This window comes from Mauremys reevesii, linkage group 15, assembly GCF_016161935.1.
Source record: "Mauremys reevesii isolate NIE-2019 linkage group 15, ASM1616193v1, whole genome shotgun sequence".
Taxonomy (NCBI): domain Eukaryota; kingdom Metazoa; phylum Chordata; order Testudines; family Geoemydidae; genus Mauremys; species Mauremys reevesii.
Window position 1 is genome coordinate 39215211 of NC_052637.1, and position 20810 is coordinate 39236020.

At 44.0% G+C, this 20810-nt stretch overlaps 1 protein-coding gene across 1 annotated transcript in view; it reads right to left on the reverse strand.

Annotated features, from left to right (window-relative positions):
• The window catches only part of LOC120383139, a 124498-nt gene that overhangs the window by 53701 nt on the left and 49987 nt on the right, over positions 1-20810 (reverse strand). The window contains exons 28-40 of the mRNA XM_039500760.1: positions 19960-20051; positions 19023-19143; positions 18094-18211; positions 17750-17841; positions 16364-16542; positions 14108-14183; positions 13297-13391; positions 11734-11853; positions 11266-11406; positions 10870-10949; positions 10718-10773; positions 9678-9773; positions 2090-2207 (exon numbers count right to left, since the gene is read on the reverse strand). Of these exons, the coding sequence (XP_039356694.1) occupies positions 2090-2207; positions 9678-9773; positions 10718-10773; positions 10870-10949; positions 11266-11406; positions 11734-11853; positions 13297-13391; positions 14108-14183; positions 16364-16542; positions 17750-17841; positions 18094-18211; positions 19023-19143; positions 19960-20051 (1384 nt within the window). The remainder of the gene's footprint in view (positions 1-2089; positions 2208-9677; positions 9774-10717; positions 10774-10869; positions 10950-11265; positions 11407-11733; positions 11854-13296; positions 13392-14107; positions 14184-16363; positions 16543-17749; positions 17842-18093; positions 18212-19022; positions 19144-19959; positions 20052-20810) is intronic.

A 20810-nucleotide genomic window follows, 5' to 3' on the forward strand; every position in this document is an offset into this window, starting at 1 on the left:
CCAGAGCAGATGGAAGATGCACACATTGGGCTGAAAGTCTACTATGATGCGGCTATAAGTTCCAACAAACCTTTGCATCATATAAGTGACTAAGACCAAGATCCTCAAAGGTATTTAGGTTCTTAATTTCCATTAATTTCCAATGGAGCCTAAATACCTTTCAAGATCTGGGTCTAGGGAACCCCCTAAACTTGTTTATCCAGAACAAAGGACATAAACATGAATAACTGTAATACACACGAAACAGCGAGGATAGCTCTGTAAACATCTTCATTCAGGGTACCTATCTGCTCCGATGATCATCTAGTCATGCCAAAGAAATCAAAAGGCAGCTAAAGTGAACCTAGCTAAGTTGTGTGTTGTGAATTTTCAGACTAGCTATGATTTACAAACAACGTAGTTTGTTTATAACCCGAATCTCTCTCTCTCTCTAGCCTTAATAAAATCTTGCTTCAATTAGGCCAGTTGTGGCCTTGGAATGTTGTTCTGGAGAATTTCAACATAGATTGTCCCGGAAAGAGGAAACCACCCTCATAAAACAGGGTATCTAAAAACTCACTTGACTTGGGTTCTTGGTGAAAAAGGAACCTCTCACAGAAGCAGCTGTGGTTCTGGTGGACAGGAGGTACCTATCAACCACAGATATGCGGGAGGTGTGGCCAACAAGGATGCTTGTCTCTATTTATTAGGACCAGACCATGAGCATAACACCAAGCACCTTTCACTTCCACTGAATTCAGCATAACTCAGGAGCTACTCAGCACTAGAGCTGGTTGGAAATTTGCACTGCTCCCCCCTCAAAAAAAGATTCAAGTTTGCAGTGAAAAATCAACATCAGCAACATTTCAGCTGAAAACTGAACATTTCAATTTGGAAATGCTACTGCAGTGCCTCAAGGGAGTTGTCGTTTAGGTGCCTCATGGTCTCATTCTCCTCTGGGACCAGGCTTCTTGCAAGGCTGCCTCTTCATGATGCACCAAAGCCCCCCCTTGTGGTGAGCTGTGATGGTGCTTTGTGGGAGTTTCTGGCCCAGGTGCATCATGGGAGATGTCAGTCCATTTGGGGAACCCACTCCTTAGAGGAAAAACAGGGACATGAGGCACCCAAACTTCAACTCCCAGAAAGCACCACAGTGGCATATCCAAATTAAAAATTTGGGATATTTGAGAGTTTAAAATAAAGTTGACCTTTTTCACAGACAGCCATTTGTGAAGTTTTTGTGGAAAAATTGTTTAGCTGAAAGTCTAATTTTCCATCAAACAATAGTGTTGCTTGGCCTCACTCAACACTTCGAAGCACATACAGCTGATCAGGGAAACCCAGCTTCTAGAATCAGAACTGACTCCTGAGAGGAGCTGTCTGCTAATGTCAGGCTACCAGCAGAACTTCAAACTAGACTTGGTCAGGTTAACAATTGTCTTGTCCTGCAAAACTTTTCAGAATTTTAATTTTTTTTCCTGTTTTGACTCAGGTAGAAACCAAGACTTTTCAAAGATTTTCATGAAAAAAGAGAGACCACCCACCCCCAAATAGCCAATCAGTTGGTGATTAGGGCAGTCCACAGGGAGATGGGAGACCCAGGTTCAAGTACTTACTTGACCATTCTCTGACATCCTAGGTGACTGTCCTGACCACCAGGACAGTGGCTATTCTGGGGTGGGTCTCTCTTAAACTTTCCTGTTGAATCTATTCTACTTTGTATAACTCTTCATCAGGGTTAATACTGGAACCTGGGTCTCCCATGGCCCATGTGAATCCCTAACCACCAGACTATGGTCTGGTCTGGTGTGCAACTCTCTCTGGTTTTGCCCAGAAATTCCATCCTGGACCTGAGGAACCTTTCCCAACAAAAGTTTTAGTCAATACTGGTACACCCCCATGAAAAGTTCCAGTTTCAACAAACTGCCATTTTCTGATGAAAAATCCTTTGGTCAAAAATTTACTAGCCAGCTGTACATCAAACAAAACATGCCTGAGGAAAATCATTTGCAGTGTCAGTAAACACAAAAGACTGTATAGAGGGAAGAACACTAATAGAACGATAGGGGCTCAGACAGCATAGAATCAGAACAGGCAGAAATAAACTCACCTTCACAAAAGCCTGCGTGGAAGAAGGAACCTGGGACACTTGGAAAAGGCTGCGAAGATAGTGAAACACCCTCCTTGTTTCTCCGCACAGTGGTTTTGATGCCAGCTGGGTGAGCTAGTTATTCAGAATAGCCACTGAAAGGAAACAGCGTCCTTTTAACTGTCATGCTGCCAAAATGCTCTGTTCACGTGACCATTTCTCCGTATTTCTCAATTGTTTTCTTCCCCCCCTTCCCTTCCTACCAGCTCTCCTAGCTAGCAGTACTGCAGCTATGCTCATAAGCAGTGATGAGCTGCCAACATTTTAACAACTGGTTCCCAATAAAAAGTTCTGATTTAAGGGGGGGGAGCGGGGCAGGGGCCGGGGCAGGTGGAGACATACTTGTGGGGCCAGGGGCCCCTGCAGGGCCTGCGGCAAATTGCCCCACTTGCCCCCCCAGCAGCCCTAGAGCTTGCAGCCCCCTCCCCCCTTACCTTGCTGGCAGTTCAAAGCAACTGGCGGCTGGCCACGCTGCAGCTGGGGGGAAGCGGGGGAAGGGCCGGGGGAGCCTCAGCCTCCCCAGCTGGGAATCCTGGGAGCAACAGGATGGTCCGGCCCGCGGACCGGAGTTCTTTGCCCACTCCCTGGCCCTTTAACAACCAGTTCTCCACGGAGGTCTAATTTTAGCAACCGGTTCTTGGGAACCTGTAGGAACCCGCTCCAGCTCACCACTGCTCATAATACCGCAAACAAGCTTAGCAAGGGAGAACACTCCCAGGAAAGTTACAGTCAAAAGTTTCTTAGAACTTTGCCTCTGCACCTTTCAGCTTACATGAAAGATGGTCAAAGCCCAAAAATCTGGTCTGAGACAGCAACAAGTCAATATGAGCTTGATCCTGTGAGAGGCTGAGCACTTCTTTGGGAATGCTTAGTGACCTCAGCTCAGTGGTGTTTGACAGAACTTGGAAGCTTGCAGGATTGGGCCCTATGCAAATAGGAAACCTTGTTGTGGGGGAGGGGACTATTGAGGGTTGAATTCATCCCTGGGCCAGAGCTGAGTTCAGTAAAGGAACTCAAGGGGGTGAGTGTGAAGCGGTGCCTTTATGCTGCCTTTGCTCCTGCTCCAAACTGGGGGCTTCTGGGGACTGTACCTGAGGTTAGAGCAGTCTGGAAAATTGTCCTAGCTCGCATTTAGTTGGCAACTGCACCAGTAAGTTATTGTGGCCTCCAGAAATATCTTGGGCTATAGGAATGCCCCAGCCATGCCCCTTCCCTCTTCCAACATGCCCCTGCCAGGGATGTCCTCCTTTTTCAGAGGCTATCCCTGTCCACTCTGATCCTTCTTATATCTTCTGTGGCTCTGTTTGTGGAGAGCGCGCACAATCTCTGTGGTTCTCAAAAGAGTTGTACTCAACCAATCACCTATGTCCGTTCCTGTCTCCCCTGAGGTCAGAGGTCAGTAAGTCCCCAAGGTGCACATCCGCGACTGGACCAGCTAACGGTATCTGTGGCTCAAGTCAGGTAGTACTAATATGCCCTTCTACCCAGAAAACTAACTCCACTGCTTTGCCCCACGTCTATTCAGAGTCACTGCTGGTCCCTTTAAGGCCAAGCAGAACTGGCTCTATAGGATTTTTTGCAGCTATTATTCCATAAAGTTAGCCATTTTTCATTGTTTCTTCAAGTTATTCAATTTTTCGGTTGCTCAAGCCACCGTAGAGACAAGAATCCATTTTAACACTCCTGTTAGCATAGCAGAGCCAACACAGCTAGGTGTGAGTGAGATGGGCCCTATTCTTCCTCAGACAGCAACAAGAAGTTTGGTGATTTAAGCCACGATCCTACCACACCATCTGCATAGCACTCCTGAAAGAGGAACCCACTGAAATAAGTGAGGATGCGGTTGGATTAACTGCTCAGTGGTGTTGCATGCAAGTATAACCAAGGGCCAGATAAGACGACAGTGGGGTTTGCAGTGGCGACATTAACGACAGAACGTGGTCTGTGGAATCTTTGTCATAGAATCCTAGAATCCCAGGGTTGGAAGGGACGTCAGGAGGTCATCTAGTCCAACCCCTTGCTCAAAGCAGGACCAATCCCCAACTAAATCATCCCAGCCAGGGCCTTGTAGCCTGATCCAAAGTTGGGTATATATAATTGTAACTTGAGGATTAACAGGTTCATGTCCCAAGATCAGGCCCAGTAAGATTATTGTAAAATTATCATATAATTTGGGAACCCTGATGTGTACAGGTGCAATACCCACCCCATAGGAACTCTCTCTATATATATTTACAAATATATAATTTATTAATTTTTCAGCAAAGATTATACACACACTTAAACTTAACAAGGCAGATAGAGATAATACAGAAAGTACATTTGGACGTCCATACTTACACCCTTATCTTTCTTAACCTACTTAACCATTATCTTACATACTTAATCATTATCTTTCTCATCACCGTCATTATCCTCATCTTCCCCGGTGGCCATCATTCTGGCCCCTCCCAAGACCTACATCTCCCCAACCTATCTGCTGCCCCTGGGATGTTACTTTTATAGTAGGTTACGCTGATGCTGCCATGGCCAATGCATATTCAATAGAGGTCCTTATTTGTATTTCCTCCCCTTAAGGTGTCCATTTTCTATAGGTTAGTATATGTATGATGTTACCCTATTAGCATACATGTCAATTTGCTGTCATGGCACTTTTGCGGTCAGAGGTCTTTCCAGAACCTTCCAGATGCTGGTGTCAGCTATGGTCTGTGGGTGGCTGCTGTCAGTATCCGGGACAAAATTCCCCCTCTTGCTTGCAACTTTCAGTTCCCTATAACTTATGAGTTACTTATGTTTATCTATACCAAAGATTATAGACCTCAAGCCGCACACTATCTACTAAAGCCAAATCTTACAGGATAAAAGCCTGTAGGTTCCTTGCATTACTACTAAATATAATAAAGCAGAACAACAAGGCAATGAATATAATACAGGTAAGCCAGCTCACTGGGCTACAGCTTTGTCAAGCTGGGCCTTAAAAACCTTTAAGGATGGAGATTCCACCACCTCCCCAGGTAACCCATTCCAGTGCTTCACCACCCTCCTAGTGAAATAATGTTTCCTAATATCTAACCTAGACCTCCCCCACTGCAACTTGAGAACATTGTTCCATGTTCTGTCATCTGCCACCACTGAAAACAGCCGAGCTCCATCATCTTTAGAATCCCCTTCAGGTAGTTGAAGGCTGCTATCAAATCCCCCTCACTCTTCTCTTCTGCAGACTAAATAACCTCAGTTCCCTCAGCCTCTCCTTGTAAGTCATGTGCCCCAGCCCCCTGATCATTTTTGTTGTCCTCTGCTGGACTCTCTCCAATTTATCCACATCCTTTCTGTAGTGGGGGGACCAAAACTGGAGGCAATACTCCAGGTGTGGCCTCACCAGTGCCGAATAGAGGGGAATAATCACTTCCCTCAATCTGCTGGCGATGCTCCTACTAATACAGCCTAATATACCATTAGCCTTCTTGGCAACAAGGGCACACTGCTGACTCATCTCCAGCTTCTCATCCACTGTCATCCCCAGGTTCTTTTCTGCAGATCAGCCAGAAAGAGCACAGCTTGACTTTCACAGCACAGGTTGAGTCTTCAGACCTGGCAACTGTGGGTGTGTATCCCACACAGGCCTTGAAGTGGTTAATGTGGGCCTGAGATGCCAAACCTGGCAACACCTGAGAGAGTGAGAAAGCCAAGCTTAATTCAGTGAAGCCCAGCTGTGGAGGATCTGGGTGGTGATTATGAAGCCTGGAGGTTTGTAGCAAACGGCCTGAAGAAGACAGGCTGCAGTCACTCCCTGAGGGATAGAAGATATAGGAAGCGGTCCAGGGAGGGAGCCAACTTGGCTGCCAGCTACAGGGTCCATGGACTGGAACTCAGAGTAGAGGACGGGCTTGGGTTTCCCTACCAGCTCCTGAGGTAAGAGATGTAAGGCAGTGGTTCTCAAACTTGGGCTGCCACTTGTTCAGGGAAAGCCCCTGGCGGGCCGGGCCAGTTTGTTTACCTGTCGTATCCACAAGTTCAGCCGATTGCGACTCCCACTGTCCGTGGTTCGCCGCTCCAGGCCAATGGGGGCTGCGATCGGCCGAACCTGCAGAGGCAGCAGGTAAACAAACCGGCCTGGCCCACCAGAGGCTTTCCCTGAACAAGCGGCGGCCCAAGTTTGAGAACCACTGATGTAAGGAACGTGGAGCCCAGAGACAGAGGAAAGATGCGCTGTAAGGTCATTGGATGATAGCTTGGTTGGCCTCTGCTATCCCAGAAGGGGTGGACTAAAGTATGACTTGCCCAAAGGGTCAGGTTGTGAGAAGAGAAACCAATGCTGGGATGGAGCGACCATGGGCAGGGGGCACCATATGGGGAGACAGCCGCTACACCACATCTGACCACAAGGAAGCGCTACTGCACTGAGCAAACCCCTTTATGGGGTAAAATGCCTTGTTTACTTCCAAACTGAGAAGTGTGTTTTTGGAAAGCATTGAGACATGATACAGGTAGAAACTTACAATGTACCTCTGGTTTCAACAAAATCAGACTTTAATTGACAGAGTACAGAAATAGAATGAAAGCCATAAGACAAAATAAAGCTAAACATAAATATATCTTGGGTAAATAGGGCTAAACTTTTTGCTTGATGGGCAGGGAGCACAGAGCATTGAAATATTGGGGGCAGGTTCTCTGACATGTTAGTTTCCACTAAGTGCAGCAAAGTGCGCATGTTGGGGATGCCATCAGGCAGCAGGTTGTGATTCCCCAATTCTCTTCCCCCGGCTTTGGCCCGAGTGCATTTTAGAACAGGCCCCAGTCTGTTCTAACGCTCACCATCTGGCAATGGTCCCCAAGGGGCTTTATTTAGTCAAGCAGAGCTCTAGCCACTCTTCCTCCCCACAGCCACCTACGCCAGCTTTGCACCTATTAGCAGGAACATTGGGGCCAAATTGCATTGCTTTTGCACCACAAGGCAGTGCAAAGGGGATGAAGCTGGCCAGAGACTCAGGCCCGTTGCCTTGAATATGGCAGAATAAAAATTTTTTGTCCGACCCTAACAACGCTGAAGCTCAGTCCAATACATCCAGTGGAAGTGGAACGCACTAAGCAACTCTCGGGATCCATTCAGAACCCGTCAGGAGCCCACCATTAGAACGTGCCCATCTTCACTACACAGTCTGGGGCTCCAGAACGGCTGACCTGAATGAACCCACCATTTGGAAAAGGCACTCTCTTAAATTAAGAGATTTAAAACATAATTTTGTCTCCTCCTTTTTCTGAGTCGGGGAAGTGCCCCAACTGCTGGAATTGTAGAGGTAGAACTTAAAGCCCAGATTTTTAAAGGTATTGAGGTGTTGCAGTACTCATCATTGCAACGCCTAACTAATTTCGGAGCATAAATCTCATTTTCAGAAGGGATGTTGGCACAGAGGAACTTAAAACCACTGACTGGCTCCTGCAGTGTTAAACGCTCTTAAAAAATCTGGGCCTAAATGTCTTTCTACAGTTAAAGATAATGAAGTAACGAATACCCAAGGTAGTATTCTCACCAAGCTGTGCAGATATGCAGGGCTGTACAATTGTAAACGCATTGAAAAGTTAAGAGTCACCGCACCCTACCTAAAAGCACAAGCTGACAAAACATATTGTTATATAACAGAGCGAACAGAATAGTACACAACAGAATCAACTTGAGGGGTGGACGGTTCTCGGATGATTTATGCAGCAAATTATCTGAAACCCTCAGGGAAAAGGATGAATTTTATAAGCTGTTTCGGCATCTTTTCTTATGTTTCAACATACAGAGTGTAAGACAAGCCACTTAACTCTGCAGGCTGCTACATGCCTATAACTGTTGCAAAAGTGGGCACTAATAAAGTATTCCCATGAAACGAACATGACATTTTCTACCTATATGATGCTAGTTCAGACTCCAATCAGCCGCAGGTTTGACTCGTGATAGTGATATTGTAAGCAAGCAGAGCACAAGTATGTTCTTATGGACGCTAAATCATTTCTAGTTACTCCACTGACTAAACTGCCATGTGTTTGAAGTCACCCACCTATGACTGAAGGCTCAACTTCATACAGACTTCTCCTCTAATGAGAAGAACATAATAAATGACCACATAATGGCTTAGATTTTATAATTAAAGATAGAAAGATGCCCTGTATATAAACGGACTTCTTTCTGTGCACTAGATGATGGTGTTTCTCAGTTATTCACTTCCCTTCAGAGGAAAGTGCACAGGAATGGAGACAGGAACTTGAGCGCCAGTCACTGCTCCGCCACTAACTCACCCTGTGACCTTGTCCAAGTCACTTAGCCTTTCTTTGCCTCATTAACCTCCATAGGGCTAATACTTACCTCTCGGGGGGTTGTGAGGCTTTAGCTCTCATTCCTACCCTGCTCTCTTCAGACTAAGGCTGTGGCTACACTCAAAACTTCAAAGTGCTGCTGCAGCAGCACTTTGAAGTGCGAGTGTGGTCGCGGCGCCAGCGCTGGGAGAGAGCTCTCCCAGCGCTGCAGGTACGCCACCTCCACGAGAGGATTAGCTTTACAGCGCTGTAACTTGCTGTGCTCAGGGGGTGTTTTTTTCACACCCCTGAGTGAGAAAGTTGCAGCGCTGAAAAGCGCCAGTGTAGCCATAGCCTAAGGGAGCACACAAAGGGCTGGAGAGCGCGAGGAGTCGGATTATGCTTCCTGACTAGCCTTGTTCAGGTGCACACGCCATCCTCATTGACACTTGTGCTGCAGCACTCCTACCAAACAGTTCCAAGTTGGAGAGTTTGCGTTACACCCTGAACACGTAAAGCACTACGCACTCACTGCATGGTTTATATAACATCTGTAAACGAGGCAGGCAGAATCTCAGTGGGAATAAACGGGCACCGCTCCATTGACAGCTCTATGCTGCTTTGCATGAGCTGAAGATCTGACCCAGAGTCAGGGGTGGGACCAGCACACCAAGTGCGTTCCTGGGGTGGCAGTCAAGCTGCCTTCAGCGGCATTTCTGCGGGAGGTCCACCGGTCCCCCAGTTTCAGCGGCAATTTGGCAGCGGGTACACCGAAGGCGTGGGACTGGCAGACCTCCCGCAGGCCTTCCGCTGAATGCAGCCTGACATAGAGCTGCCCCTGCCCAGAGTCTCATTCGGATGGCGGAGGCTGAGGATGTTTTTTTTAACTACAGAACAGAACTCTGGCTAAAAAGGCATGTCCATATTTAGTTAACGGTTCACTTCAAAGCATGCTTCCACATCCATAGCAACCAGCCCAACCCATATGTCAAGTTCACTGACTTGTTTCGCAGCTGCAGGCCTGTACTTTCTTGAACACCTATTGTATGCAGAGCGATTCACCTTGAGTACCCCAATGCCTTCACCTTTAAAAATATTATTTTCTCAAAAGAGGGGCTAATTTAAAAAAATTATTCCCTTGTCCAAAGTACAGAAGCTGCAAAGCTACAGTCTGAATTTTTATTGTGCGGGTAAGTGTTTGGCAAAGATCGTGAATATGTGCATGATTATATCATACACATGAATACTGATTAAAATATAAACCCTTTTAAAGGTCTTCCTGGTGAAGTCTTTTCCACTCAAAAGTTCCTTCCAAAGCCATATCAAAATTATCCATTTCTTGCTCACGGGAGAGTTCTAAGAACACCTGAAATGGACAACAACAAAAGTCTGGTTATTTGCTGTCACCGATAACAAATACATTAAACATTTGTTCCTATTTTTATGAAGGCAACACATGGGTTTGCAATTGCCCCAAAGATGAACACCACAGAAAACAAGTTTTCTGCTGATGCAGCTTTCTTCAGAGCAGCAACAAGTGCCCTCTGATTTCCTGTTCACCAGCTCGCCAAAGGTCAGGAGCAACACTTGGAAAAGACCTTCATCCTCTCTAAGACTGTATATTTATTTTGATTCACTTCTATGTATGTTTCTGTACACAGATTTCAAGCCAAACTCTGCAGTTGGAATGTAATGATGGCTCTTTACGGGGGCTTTCAAACCATGATGCCCGATAGGCACTGCAACGGGAGGTTTCACAGCGGGGTGTTCGCCCTTTTAATTCACTCACACAGGAGTGAGTTACGGCTTTGCCTCATGCCCTGTGCATTGAGCAGCTCACAAAGCAGATTGTGGCTCAGTCATGATCTGTCTGCCTGTTGCTCCCTGCTCCAGGAGGTCGAGGTACCCCTGTACCAGCCTGATATCTGCTGTCCCTTAGTGCACCAGTGTAGTTGTGCTGCCCAGTCCTTAGCGGGAGCGGAGCTGCTTTGCCCACTATGCAGCTACCCATCATGCGGATACCAGTGCAGGGGAACAGGAAGGCATCATCTGCCCTTTTACCCTCTTCATGGCTCTCCAGGCTGGGCCACCATCTGACCCTCACTGCTATAATTATTCCCTTTAGAAGCTTGAAAATGAATCTTTCTCCAATAAACGCCTCCCCCCCCTTTTTTTTTCCTTCCAAAGTTCGATCATTGTGCTGTGCTGCCTTCTTTGTTCCCTCGGAAATTCTGCAGCACATGCAAACTGTCCCTGCATATTTCTTTACAATAGGCCTGGAGTCCTGTGTATAACTCTGAAATCCCATGCCTGTTCCAAAGTGTTCAAAGAGAAGCTGTACTCCTCGAGGCCGAAGGTTCGTTTGGCTGTGGAGAAATGAAGATACAGTTAAAAAAAAAAGTTTCCTCTTTACAAGTCCTTTTCGAGTGAGCCTAACCTTCTGCTGCTAGTTTCTTTCTTACCTGCCTCTAGCTTGGAGAACGTCCGAGACAAAGGCAGTGCTTCTTGCATTGGTATCTTGTAAACCAGCAAAGAGGAAACCCTGAGGGGAAAAAGAAACTTCATCCATTGTCCTGTGTCTAGCTCGTAGACACCACTTTGAGTCAAACTGTGTCTGGCTCATGTGTGGGGCCAGAAGGGAAGGAGAAAGAACAAGAAGCTTCTGTATCTTATTGCATGGCCCAGAGACAATGACAGCCTCTAATCGGCTTGCCAGCTAGGGACGGTACCCTTTTAATCTCTCCCAACTAGAGAGCTTTGCTCAGGCTGTGACGGTTGCTGCCAAACTGCAGTGGTGGGAATGATACACTAAGTAACTCTTCAGGGGGGTTCGGGACCCTGATGTATTTTGCAGTTACCTTTCCTGACGATCTGCATGTGGGAAGATCCTCAGAATCTCCAAATGGAGGCAATCAACCTGCGCTGGGTCCTTCACTTTAATTTCCAGTAAGTAACCTTTGCCAAACTTGCTTTTCAGGTACTGAACAGCACCAATGCACCTGGAGACAAAGAAAGCAACACGGTGGGAAATACTTAGTAATGGACAAAGAGTCTTGCCTCCAAGACCCTCTCCTCTTAGTGGATGTCAGGGAATAAATTCAACCGGAGCTGTCCAGAGCAGAGCTCCAGTAAATATTCTCAATCCCCCTGTTGTTTTTATAGCATGGCGGGAGGAAGGCGGGCAAGTGGGGAGCTCTAGGAAATACTCTGAGAATTTACATCCTGGTGGGTGTAATGAATGAGGCTGGATCCACAACATCTGCCTGTTCCCTGAGAACTTCTATTGTATCCATCTTGCTATTGAGCTGATTTATGTTACAGCCTACCGGAGCTTTCCACAGACCATGATGGCCACTCGATCACACACTGCCTCAGCCTCCTCCATGTAATGGGTTGTTAGGATGGCTCCTTGCTCCTTGTTTTTCAGTGCAGCCCGAATAGCTTTCCTGAAAAGAAATACAAAAATTACTTCAGAGGAAGAGCCAAACAAGTTTTTCTATTGTATTTCCCTCTCAAAACGACAAAGGAAATGTATTTAAAACCTAACAACCACTTTACATTGATGTCTACATGAAAATACTTTGAACTTCCCATTTATGACCAAATTCCATTGACGGGTTGCTCTGAAATAAGATTTGCCACAGTGCTGATTTAGTGTGGAGGGGCTGTTCAGTTCTTTTTTGTACCTGCTTTAGCTGAAATGTGTTTCACTTTGGCCAGTGAGAATTAGGATAGTGTGGTTTCAGAGGAGACAGTTGTCAAGTAGACAACAGTGCTAAGAAGGGATGGGATGAACCAGCTCAGAGAAAAATAAATACCAGCCTACATTTCGCTCCATCCCCTGAACTGAAACTGAGCCTCAACTGGTTTTTTTCAGATTGCAAATGGCTGGGATGTGAGCTCCCGCCAGAATTCTCAATGAAACTAAAACATAGTACCATCAGTTGTAGAGTCTAAGTTGCAGCTGTCCCTGCAATGCTAACGCAGATGGTGGGAGAGAAGGCACAATGTATACCTGCCTACCCAACCTCCCATGTAACTGTGAAGGAAAGCGACTCATCAAGGGGACTAATCTGCTTGGCTGTTCAATGCTTCTTGCACTAGACGGATCTTGGCCATTAGGGGATTAAATTTCTAAGCCAGCGTGATGACTGACATGTTGGTTGACACCAGGGATACAACTGGGGAATCTCCATAGCTAAAAGCCTGAGCTCACTATAGCTTGAGCTAAAATATCAGGTGCTCTAGGTGAGAACTGTAACAGAATCATATCATCTGTGAACCTGGCATAGAGGGGTACAACACCCTGAACAAAGGGTTACATCAAGATTTTCCTGTGCCTGAAGTTAAGTTCCTAAATCCATATTTATGTACCTTAATAAGTGGCCTGATTTCCAAAAGTGCTTAGCACCCGGCAGCTCCTACTGACTTGAAAGTCTATACTCCAGCAGGGGGTGTAACTTCCAGCTCACGTAGTCGTACACATGCTTGATCAGAGCAAGCATGTGTGCTAAAAATAGGAGTGTAGCTGCAACATAGTGAAAATGGCAGGATGCGATAGCTGGCCTGAGTCTGATCCTATCTGAGATCCTACGCATGTACTCAGGCAGTTAGCCCATGCTGCTGCTTATGCCTCCATGGCTACATTTCTATTTGTAGCACACTAGCTCAATCAGCTAATGTGGGTATGTCTATTCCAGCTGGAATTTATACCTTCCAGTGCCAGTGTAGACATGCTCAAAATCAGGCCTCTTTTCAGGTGCTCAGTTGTGGATTTAGAAGCCTAAACTCCCATCTCAAAAGTCTTAGCCCTCAACTTTTTATTATGCTGTTTGGATTTAGTTCTGATGTTAAAAACAGGCCTAATAATTGGTTCAGGGATTACTCACCACATGTGACTTTGCCCTTTAGGGTCCATTCCAGTTGATGGTTCATCCAGAAGCAGAACTGCCGGATTACCCAGCATGCTCAGTGCAAAACATACCTAAAATGAAGAACAGACACTGGGAGCTAAGTTCTGTCTTCCTGCCTACTGCAGTAAAGCCAGTGGTGGTGCCCAGGTGTAAGTGAGAGCAAGTAACTCATTTTCTTTAAAAAATGATGCATAAAATTCATTTCTATGCGGGACTCTGAAATCCTCTAATTCAGAGCAAACCAAAAATATGTCAACTTTCGAAAGACCAGTGCTTGGACGTCATTTCCTCCCTCCACACACATATGCTTGTGATTTAAAGAAGCTAAACAATCTGAGCAACATACTGTGCAACATTCTGTACTACTGACTACATGGACGTAACTCCCTTTGATGTGAGACAGCACAAAGTGCATGCTTGGGCCCCACCATCTCACAGGAAGCAAAGAGAATCTCATCCATGTAACTGGAAACAGAACTAGACCCGCTATTTACCAATGACATTTTTCATTCACACTATGGACATTTCAGAAACACGTCAGCTATTTTCTGGTGATAATTTACCAGCCATAACTTCAATATGTTTACACCCAAACAGAGATTTTACTACTGTATATTTGAAACAAAAATTCATTTTAGAATGAGGGGTTGGATTCTGCTCTCATTTACATCAATGCACATGCAAAAAGGACTCCACTAGCTTAGTGGAGTTATTCCAGATGCAACACTGGGGAACAAGGAGCAAAATTCATCCCAGGGTTTGAGCCAAGAAAAACGCAAACGCTCACCTTTCTAGTTACCCCAGCAGATAATTTTCTAGTCACTTTCTTGACATGATCCTGAAGCTCCAGAGCCTTTGCTATCCTGCGAGAGGAGAGAGAGAGAAAGAAAGATGCACATTTGGCTTTTCCCCAACTCAACACTTTTACCTGAGACTGACAGCACAATGGAAAGAGTGGGCTGGGTTCCTCCCATTGGTGGGGGTGGCTGGGCCTGGGAGGAAGCCTCTTCCACAGAGAGTACAGGGGTTCTGAGAGGAGAGAAGAGTTTTCATTTCTCAGTAGGGATTCCTGATGGATTTTGCTTGGGACACACATCTCCTTGACGCCACCTCTGCAACCAGCAATACCCTATTATTTGGGCTTCTCAGCAGAACCCCCCGAGGTTTGCTCTCCTCTGACTGACACAATGCTCTGCCCCCACTGATAAAGGAGGTGTCCATTTCCCCCTTCTCCACTACTACTGGTGAAGCTTTGGCCACTCAGTTTTAGCATTCTTCTTAGTTCTTTTCCTGATGGTACCAACTGAAGATGATTTGTTTTGGAGGCGCGTTGCTTTCTTTCTGCTAAATGCCTTTTTTTTCCATTTATTCTCTTCTCCTAAGGAAAAGGCTTGTGTAACCCCAGAAAATGCTTACTTCCCCCTTCCACGGGAGAATTCTTGTGGATGTATATTGGGGTAGATAACCTATGGCATGTGTGCCAAAGGTGGCATGCAAGCTGATTTTTAGTGGCACTCACACTGCCCAGGGGCCTCTGCATTTTAATTGAATTTTAAATGAAACTTCTTAACTATTTTAAAAACTTTATTTACTTTACATACAACAATAGTTTAGTTATATATTATAGACTTATAGAAAGAGACCTTCTAAAAACGTTAACATGTATTACTGGCACGCGAAACCTTAAATTAGAGTGAATAAATGAAGACTCAGCACACCCCTTCTGAAAGGTTTCCGACCCCTGATCTATACTATGGTGCTGAAAAATATGGATGCTTCAGTTTTCTAATGTGCCCATAAACTTATCTGACTGTGTACTTTCATGCAATGACACTAACCCATCAAAGAGTGCAAATCTTTCCAAAACTCACATTCTGAAGTCTTTTCATAATCTCAAGAATCCTTCTGTTTCAGCATGCTTCCCTGTCCAATTTTTTTCTGGAAAGTCTGCTAATTTTTTATTTTAAGCAACAAAATCATCAGAAACTAAACAAGAGAAGCTTTTTAAAGAAGCTGTTCCTAATAGGATAGTATCTTTCTGTTAATCATTGGAATTATATTATTTGTTGTTATTAATACTACTATCTATTAGTTTCAGAGTAGCAGCCATGTTAGTCTGTATCAGCAAAAAGAACAGGAGTACTTGTGGCATCTTAGAGACTAACAAATGTATTTGAGCATAAGCTTTCGTGGGCTACTGCCCACTTCATCAGATGCATAGAATGGAACATATAATAAGGAGATGTGTATATATACATACAGAACATGAAAAGGTGGAAGTAGCCATATTAACTGTAAGAGGCTAATTAATTAAGATGAGCAATTATCAGCAGGAGAAAAATATATATCTGCAAACTAAATACCATTAATTTAGGCTTGAATAGAAACTGGGAGTGGTTGAGTCATTACACATTGAATCTATTTCCCCATGTTCAGTATCCTCACACCTCTAGTCAACTGTCTGAAATGGACCATCTTGATTATCACTACAAAAGTTATTTTTCCTCCTACTGATAATTGCTCATCTTAATTAATTAGCCTCTTACAGTTGATATGGCTACTTCCACTTTTTCATGTTCTGTATGTATATATACACATCTCCTTACTGTATGTTCCATTCTGTGCATCTGATGAAGTGGGCTGTAGCCCACAAAAGCTTATGCTCAAATAAATTTGTTAGTCTCTAAGGTGACACAAGTACTCCTCGTTCTTTTACCAATCTATTATAAACCCTCTCCATCTTGCCGAGAGTGGACAGTACATCACTGATTATCCCCCTAATTTCACATTTCAGCGCCAGACATTACCATCTAACGTTTAGACACAGATACATCCAGCATTTAACGCACACTAATTTTAATTCTAACTCACCCTAAATGAGAAAATCTGGGTGGCTTATTTTCTTGGCTAAATCACCAGAGGAAGACGTTTGGGCAGTTTGACTGTGAAGCCTCTGGTTTTCAGCAAAATTCTACTTTCTCTCTGCTTTATAGTTCTGAGATATGAAACACGAACTGAAAGCTTGATTTGTTTAACTCCATACCGTTTGATAGTAACAGCGGCGTCTTCTTTCCTCATCCCTTTCACAGCTGCATAAACCTCCAGATGTTGTTGCACAGTAAGGTTAGGCCAGAGAGGGTTCTCCTGAGGGCAGTGGCCTAGAAAGCCAGTTGGGCTCTCTCGCCGTTGAGAGGCAGTGGCATCTTTCCCCTTTGTCAGCACCTGAACAAACAATCTGTTATTCTGCACATGTGTAATCTTGTGATCAATAAGTGTGTAGGGTTAAAATTACAGGATGAGGATGACAGGTTTCAGAGTAGCAGCCGTGCTAGTCTGTATCTGCAAAAAGAACAGGAGTACTTGTGGCACCTTAGAGACTAACACATTTATTTGAGCATAAGCTTTCGTGGGCTACAGCTCACTTCATCAGATGCATAGAATGGAACATACAGAAAGGAGATGTATATATACATACAGAACATGAAAAGGTGGAAGGAGCCATACCAACTCTAACAGGCTAATAAATTAAGATGAGCAATTATCAGCAGGATCAAAAAAACATTTGTAGTGATAATCAAGATGGCCCATTTCAGACAGTTGACAAGGGAGAATTACTGAGTGAGGGACTGATCTGCAACCTTTGCTTATCTGAGTAGTTTCACTGAGTACAGGTAGCAGAGCTGGCCCTTACATAGCAGGTCATTTTCTCGCTCGATAGGGTCTATAGCGGTAGATGTTTGCTCCAGGTACTGTAATATGAATGGCCCATGAAAAATGCCAATAAAAAGACTTACAAGACCATTTCCAGCATTAGTGAAAGTTCAAGATTCATTCCTGAAGTTATTTACTTTTAATTTATTTTGAGGCAAATATAACAGTGGGTATGGATAGAATGCAGGCTTTCATTTCAAGTGTTCTGGCGTTGGTTGGTCTACAGAAATAGCGTTGATGTCGTTTTGTTCGCTTATTGCAAGTGACATGTTCTTATGTCAATCACAATGACTGATGATAATTTTCATTAACGATTTTCAGAGCTTGATGTGCTAGGCTATGGGCTGGAGTCCAAAGCACAGCCACATCACAGCCTGGGTGTGACTTGCAGCTTGTGGAGATGCACCCCCACTAACTGTACTCAGGCTAGAAATAGACGTGAACTGCAGTGTACACTGCACAAGCCTGATTGACACCTCCTTTCCTCGCCAGGTATATACTTGTTTGGGCAGCCTGTGCTGAAGTATGCACTCACTGCTATTTTTCACAAGCTAGCTAGAGTACAGTTAGTGAGGGTAAGTTTACATGAACTGCAAGTCACCCCCCTACCCAGCTGTAGTTGCGGAAGTATCCTCTGTTTCCCTTAATGTATTGTTTAGGATTAGCAGTGGGTTCTTCACTCCAATCTTTATTTTAAAGTCCAACCCGTTTCACCTACCTGCCCAGCAGTCAGTGTTGTCTCTCCAGTAATCATATTGATAGTTGTGCTTTTACCAGCTCCATTGGGTCCCAGTAGTCCGAATACCTCTCCTAGAATGAATATGCATCAATTTTTAGTAAGACTTGCCCTTCCTAACAGATCATCAGGCATATTCACCACGAAAGAAAAAACAAACAAAAGAGAAACCTTTTACTCATACCTGTGATCAAATAACATTAATTAAAAATTCCACGAGGGCTGTCTAGAACTGAGACGTTCCAGTGAGTGAGTGGTCTACAGGTGTAACCTTCAAATCAGACAATCATCAAAATAGCTATAGTAAAATATTCCTGGGTTCTAACCTTTTTTAACACAAAAAGAGACATTTTTAGTGGCCACTTTCTTCTTTTTCTTAAAAACCGAGCTGGCTTTCTTGTCTTTATATTCCTTGCGCAGATCGTTGACAATGATAATTGGTTTCTGGGGAAGGAGGGAAATGAGAGAGAATTTATAAAGAACAAATCCCTCCCACTATAAAAGACAGTCCAGTTGTTCTCCCTATTGTGTGTGGTTGCTGTATACAGGTTTTATTCGGAACACTTTCTTTGAATATTTTGTGCTGCTGAAGTGTGTTGAATTTTCATTGCTAAGAGATGAGATAAAAGCGCAACAGTGGTGAAATCTACTAGACAGTCATGTTAATCCCATACAGCTTTTTACTATTTTAGGTAACTATATGGCTTCCGTTACCATAGTATCCATGTGCCTCACACTCTACACACAACACCTCTTTACTGTTTTATAGGAAAGTACTATTCTCTCCATTTTATGGTTATGGAGCTGTAGCCCAGAGAGACTAAGTGACTTGGTTAAGGTCATAGAGGAAGTCTGTGTCACAACAGGAAACTGAACTGGTTTCTGTGTCCCAGGCTAATGCCCTTTCCACGGGCCATCTTTCCTGCCCATACAGCTTAGCTATTATACAGGCTGCATTAGTAATTATTAGTTCAACTCCAAAAAAATGTGCTTGACGTTGAAAGAGAAGAGGTCACAATCCTTATTTCAAAGATCATTCATTTTAGATTGCCTGAGAACAAAAGAGAATTATGGTCTATTTAGAAGTTGTAGTCTCAGTTCTGAGGATATCTATTAATTCCAATTGGAAAGTAGAAAAATATAAGAGAATAAACATTGGATTTCTGCATTGATGTTTATTATTTTTTCTCCAGTGGGTAATTTACCAATAGGAAGAGTAAAGAGACAGACAGAAAAGGACAACTTGAAGTTTTACCTCTTCCTGATTTTCAGAAGCTATTGCTTCCCTAACTTTTGCCCTTTCAGCTTGCACATCATCTTCTTCTTCTTCTGGTTCTTCAGGATTTTGATGGCTGATCTCTTTCCTCAGGGGAATTCTACCGATCAAAGGAGTCAAAACTCAGCATTATATCGTTTGTCCTAGTTCACAACTGATGTATTATGAGTAGAGCAAGACCGAATGGCTGTTTGGTTCAATGCTTCTGCTTTTTATTATTTGCTATTTGGAAAGTCAAGCACACAAAAAGTTAAGAAATCCCAGAATTAAGGTTGCCCATATGACCTTAATTCAGCCCTCGTGTTGCATACGGATTATGATAGCCTTGCCCAACATCAGTCATACAGTATGTCTGTGGAGAAGCCAGGAATAGAACCCAGCACTGGTATGTCCCAGACCAGTGGCTGAAATATAAAAGAACAACCTCTCTCTTCTTATAGTCCTTTGACTTATTCACTGTCCATTCTGTGCCCTGAATGAGGCAGGGTTTAAGAACAAATAGTACATGATCCTGTAGAGAAAGACAGTATCGAAGTGCACCTGCAATCTATTTACTGGATTTTCCTAACCTCTGAACATGTGGCTTTGCAAACTTAACACCACTTCTCTTTGGGGCAGGGACGATCTTTTTGTTTTGTGTTCGTATCATGCCTAGTACAATGGGGTCAAGGTCCATGACTGCAACTTGTAGGCACGACAGTACAAATTAATAACAACATTATGTGTTGTATGTAATTTCCTATTTTTTTTAAGCAAGAATACTTGGGAGGGGGGGAATGTATCATGTGGAACCTGATGGAAACTATGCATGGATTTTTAAAAAAATCAAAATGTTTTGTGAAAAATTGAAAATATCAACTTTTTCTGTGGAAAATGTGTTGTCAAAAAAAGACCAAGGGCACGTGTGGGCACAAACCTAAAAATTGGATCCTCTCTCATAACCACTCTTCCATATTTCACCTCCAGCCATCGAAGAAGAAAAATGAAAACTACACAGTGGAGGTAAGGCTGAAAAAAAAAGAAGAAACAGTCAATGTTGCATGAATGAAAATAGCAACATTGTATTTGATACATTTTAATTACAGTTTAGGTAAAGTGCCTTAAAAGAGGGATCGGCTTCTTCTCATGTACTAGTCACCTCCTGAGCTGCTACCTGGCTATTTAATGTTAACTGTAGGTTAATATTAGGTTCATTTTATTAGAATTCTAACGGGAGAGGCAAAATAAGATTTTAATTCAGTTCTCCCTGCGTCTCCCTCTTATCTAATCTAGGTGGGTATTTATTCCATATTGATCACTCTGGCATCCTGATCTGCTTCACCTCTTTATTCCTCTTAGGGATCCGTCCATCCATCGCAGGTACTTCTCTGGCCCCACTTGCACAGAATCTGAGCATCTCCCAAATCTTAATGTATTTCATGTATAAATGCCAAAATAAAACCCTCTTGCCCTTGGGCTGGCAGCGCCCCAACTATAAGGCTACCTCTGATATGATCTAAAGAACAATTAAATGAAAATGTTTCAGCTTTAATAGTCATATTGAAGTATGATCTTCCTGTTATTTAGCTGTGGGTATCCTAGGTTCCCCCCCGCCCTCAGTGCTTCCCATCACTGGTAGCAGTGGTGGTGGAACTGGCATAGGTCAGTTGCCAGTGTTTTAGTCTCCATGCCATTGAACTCAGCTCAGAGCAGGCCTAGACAGCATGGAGGTAAAATGTTAGTAATCACTGGCGCCTTGTCTCCACTAGCTTTCTCACCATTGCTACT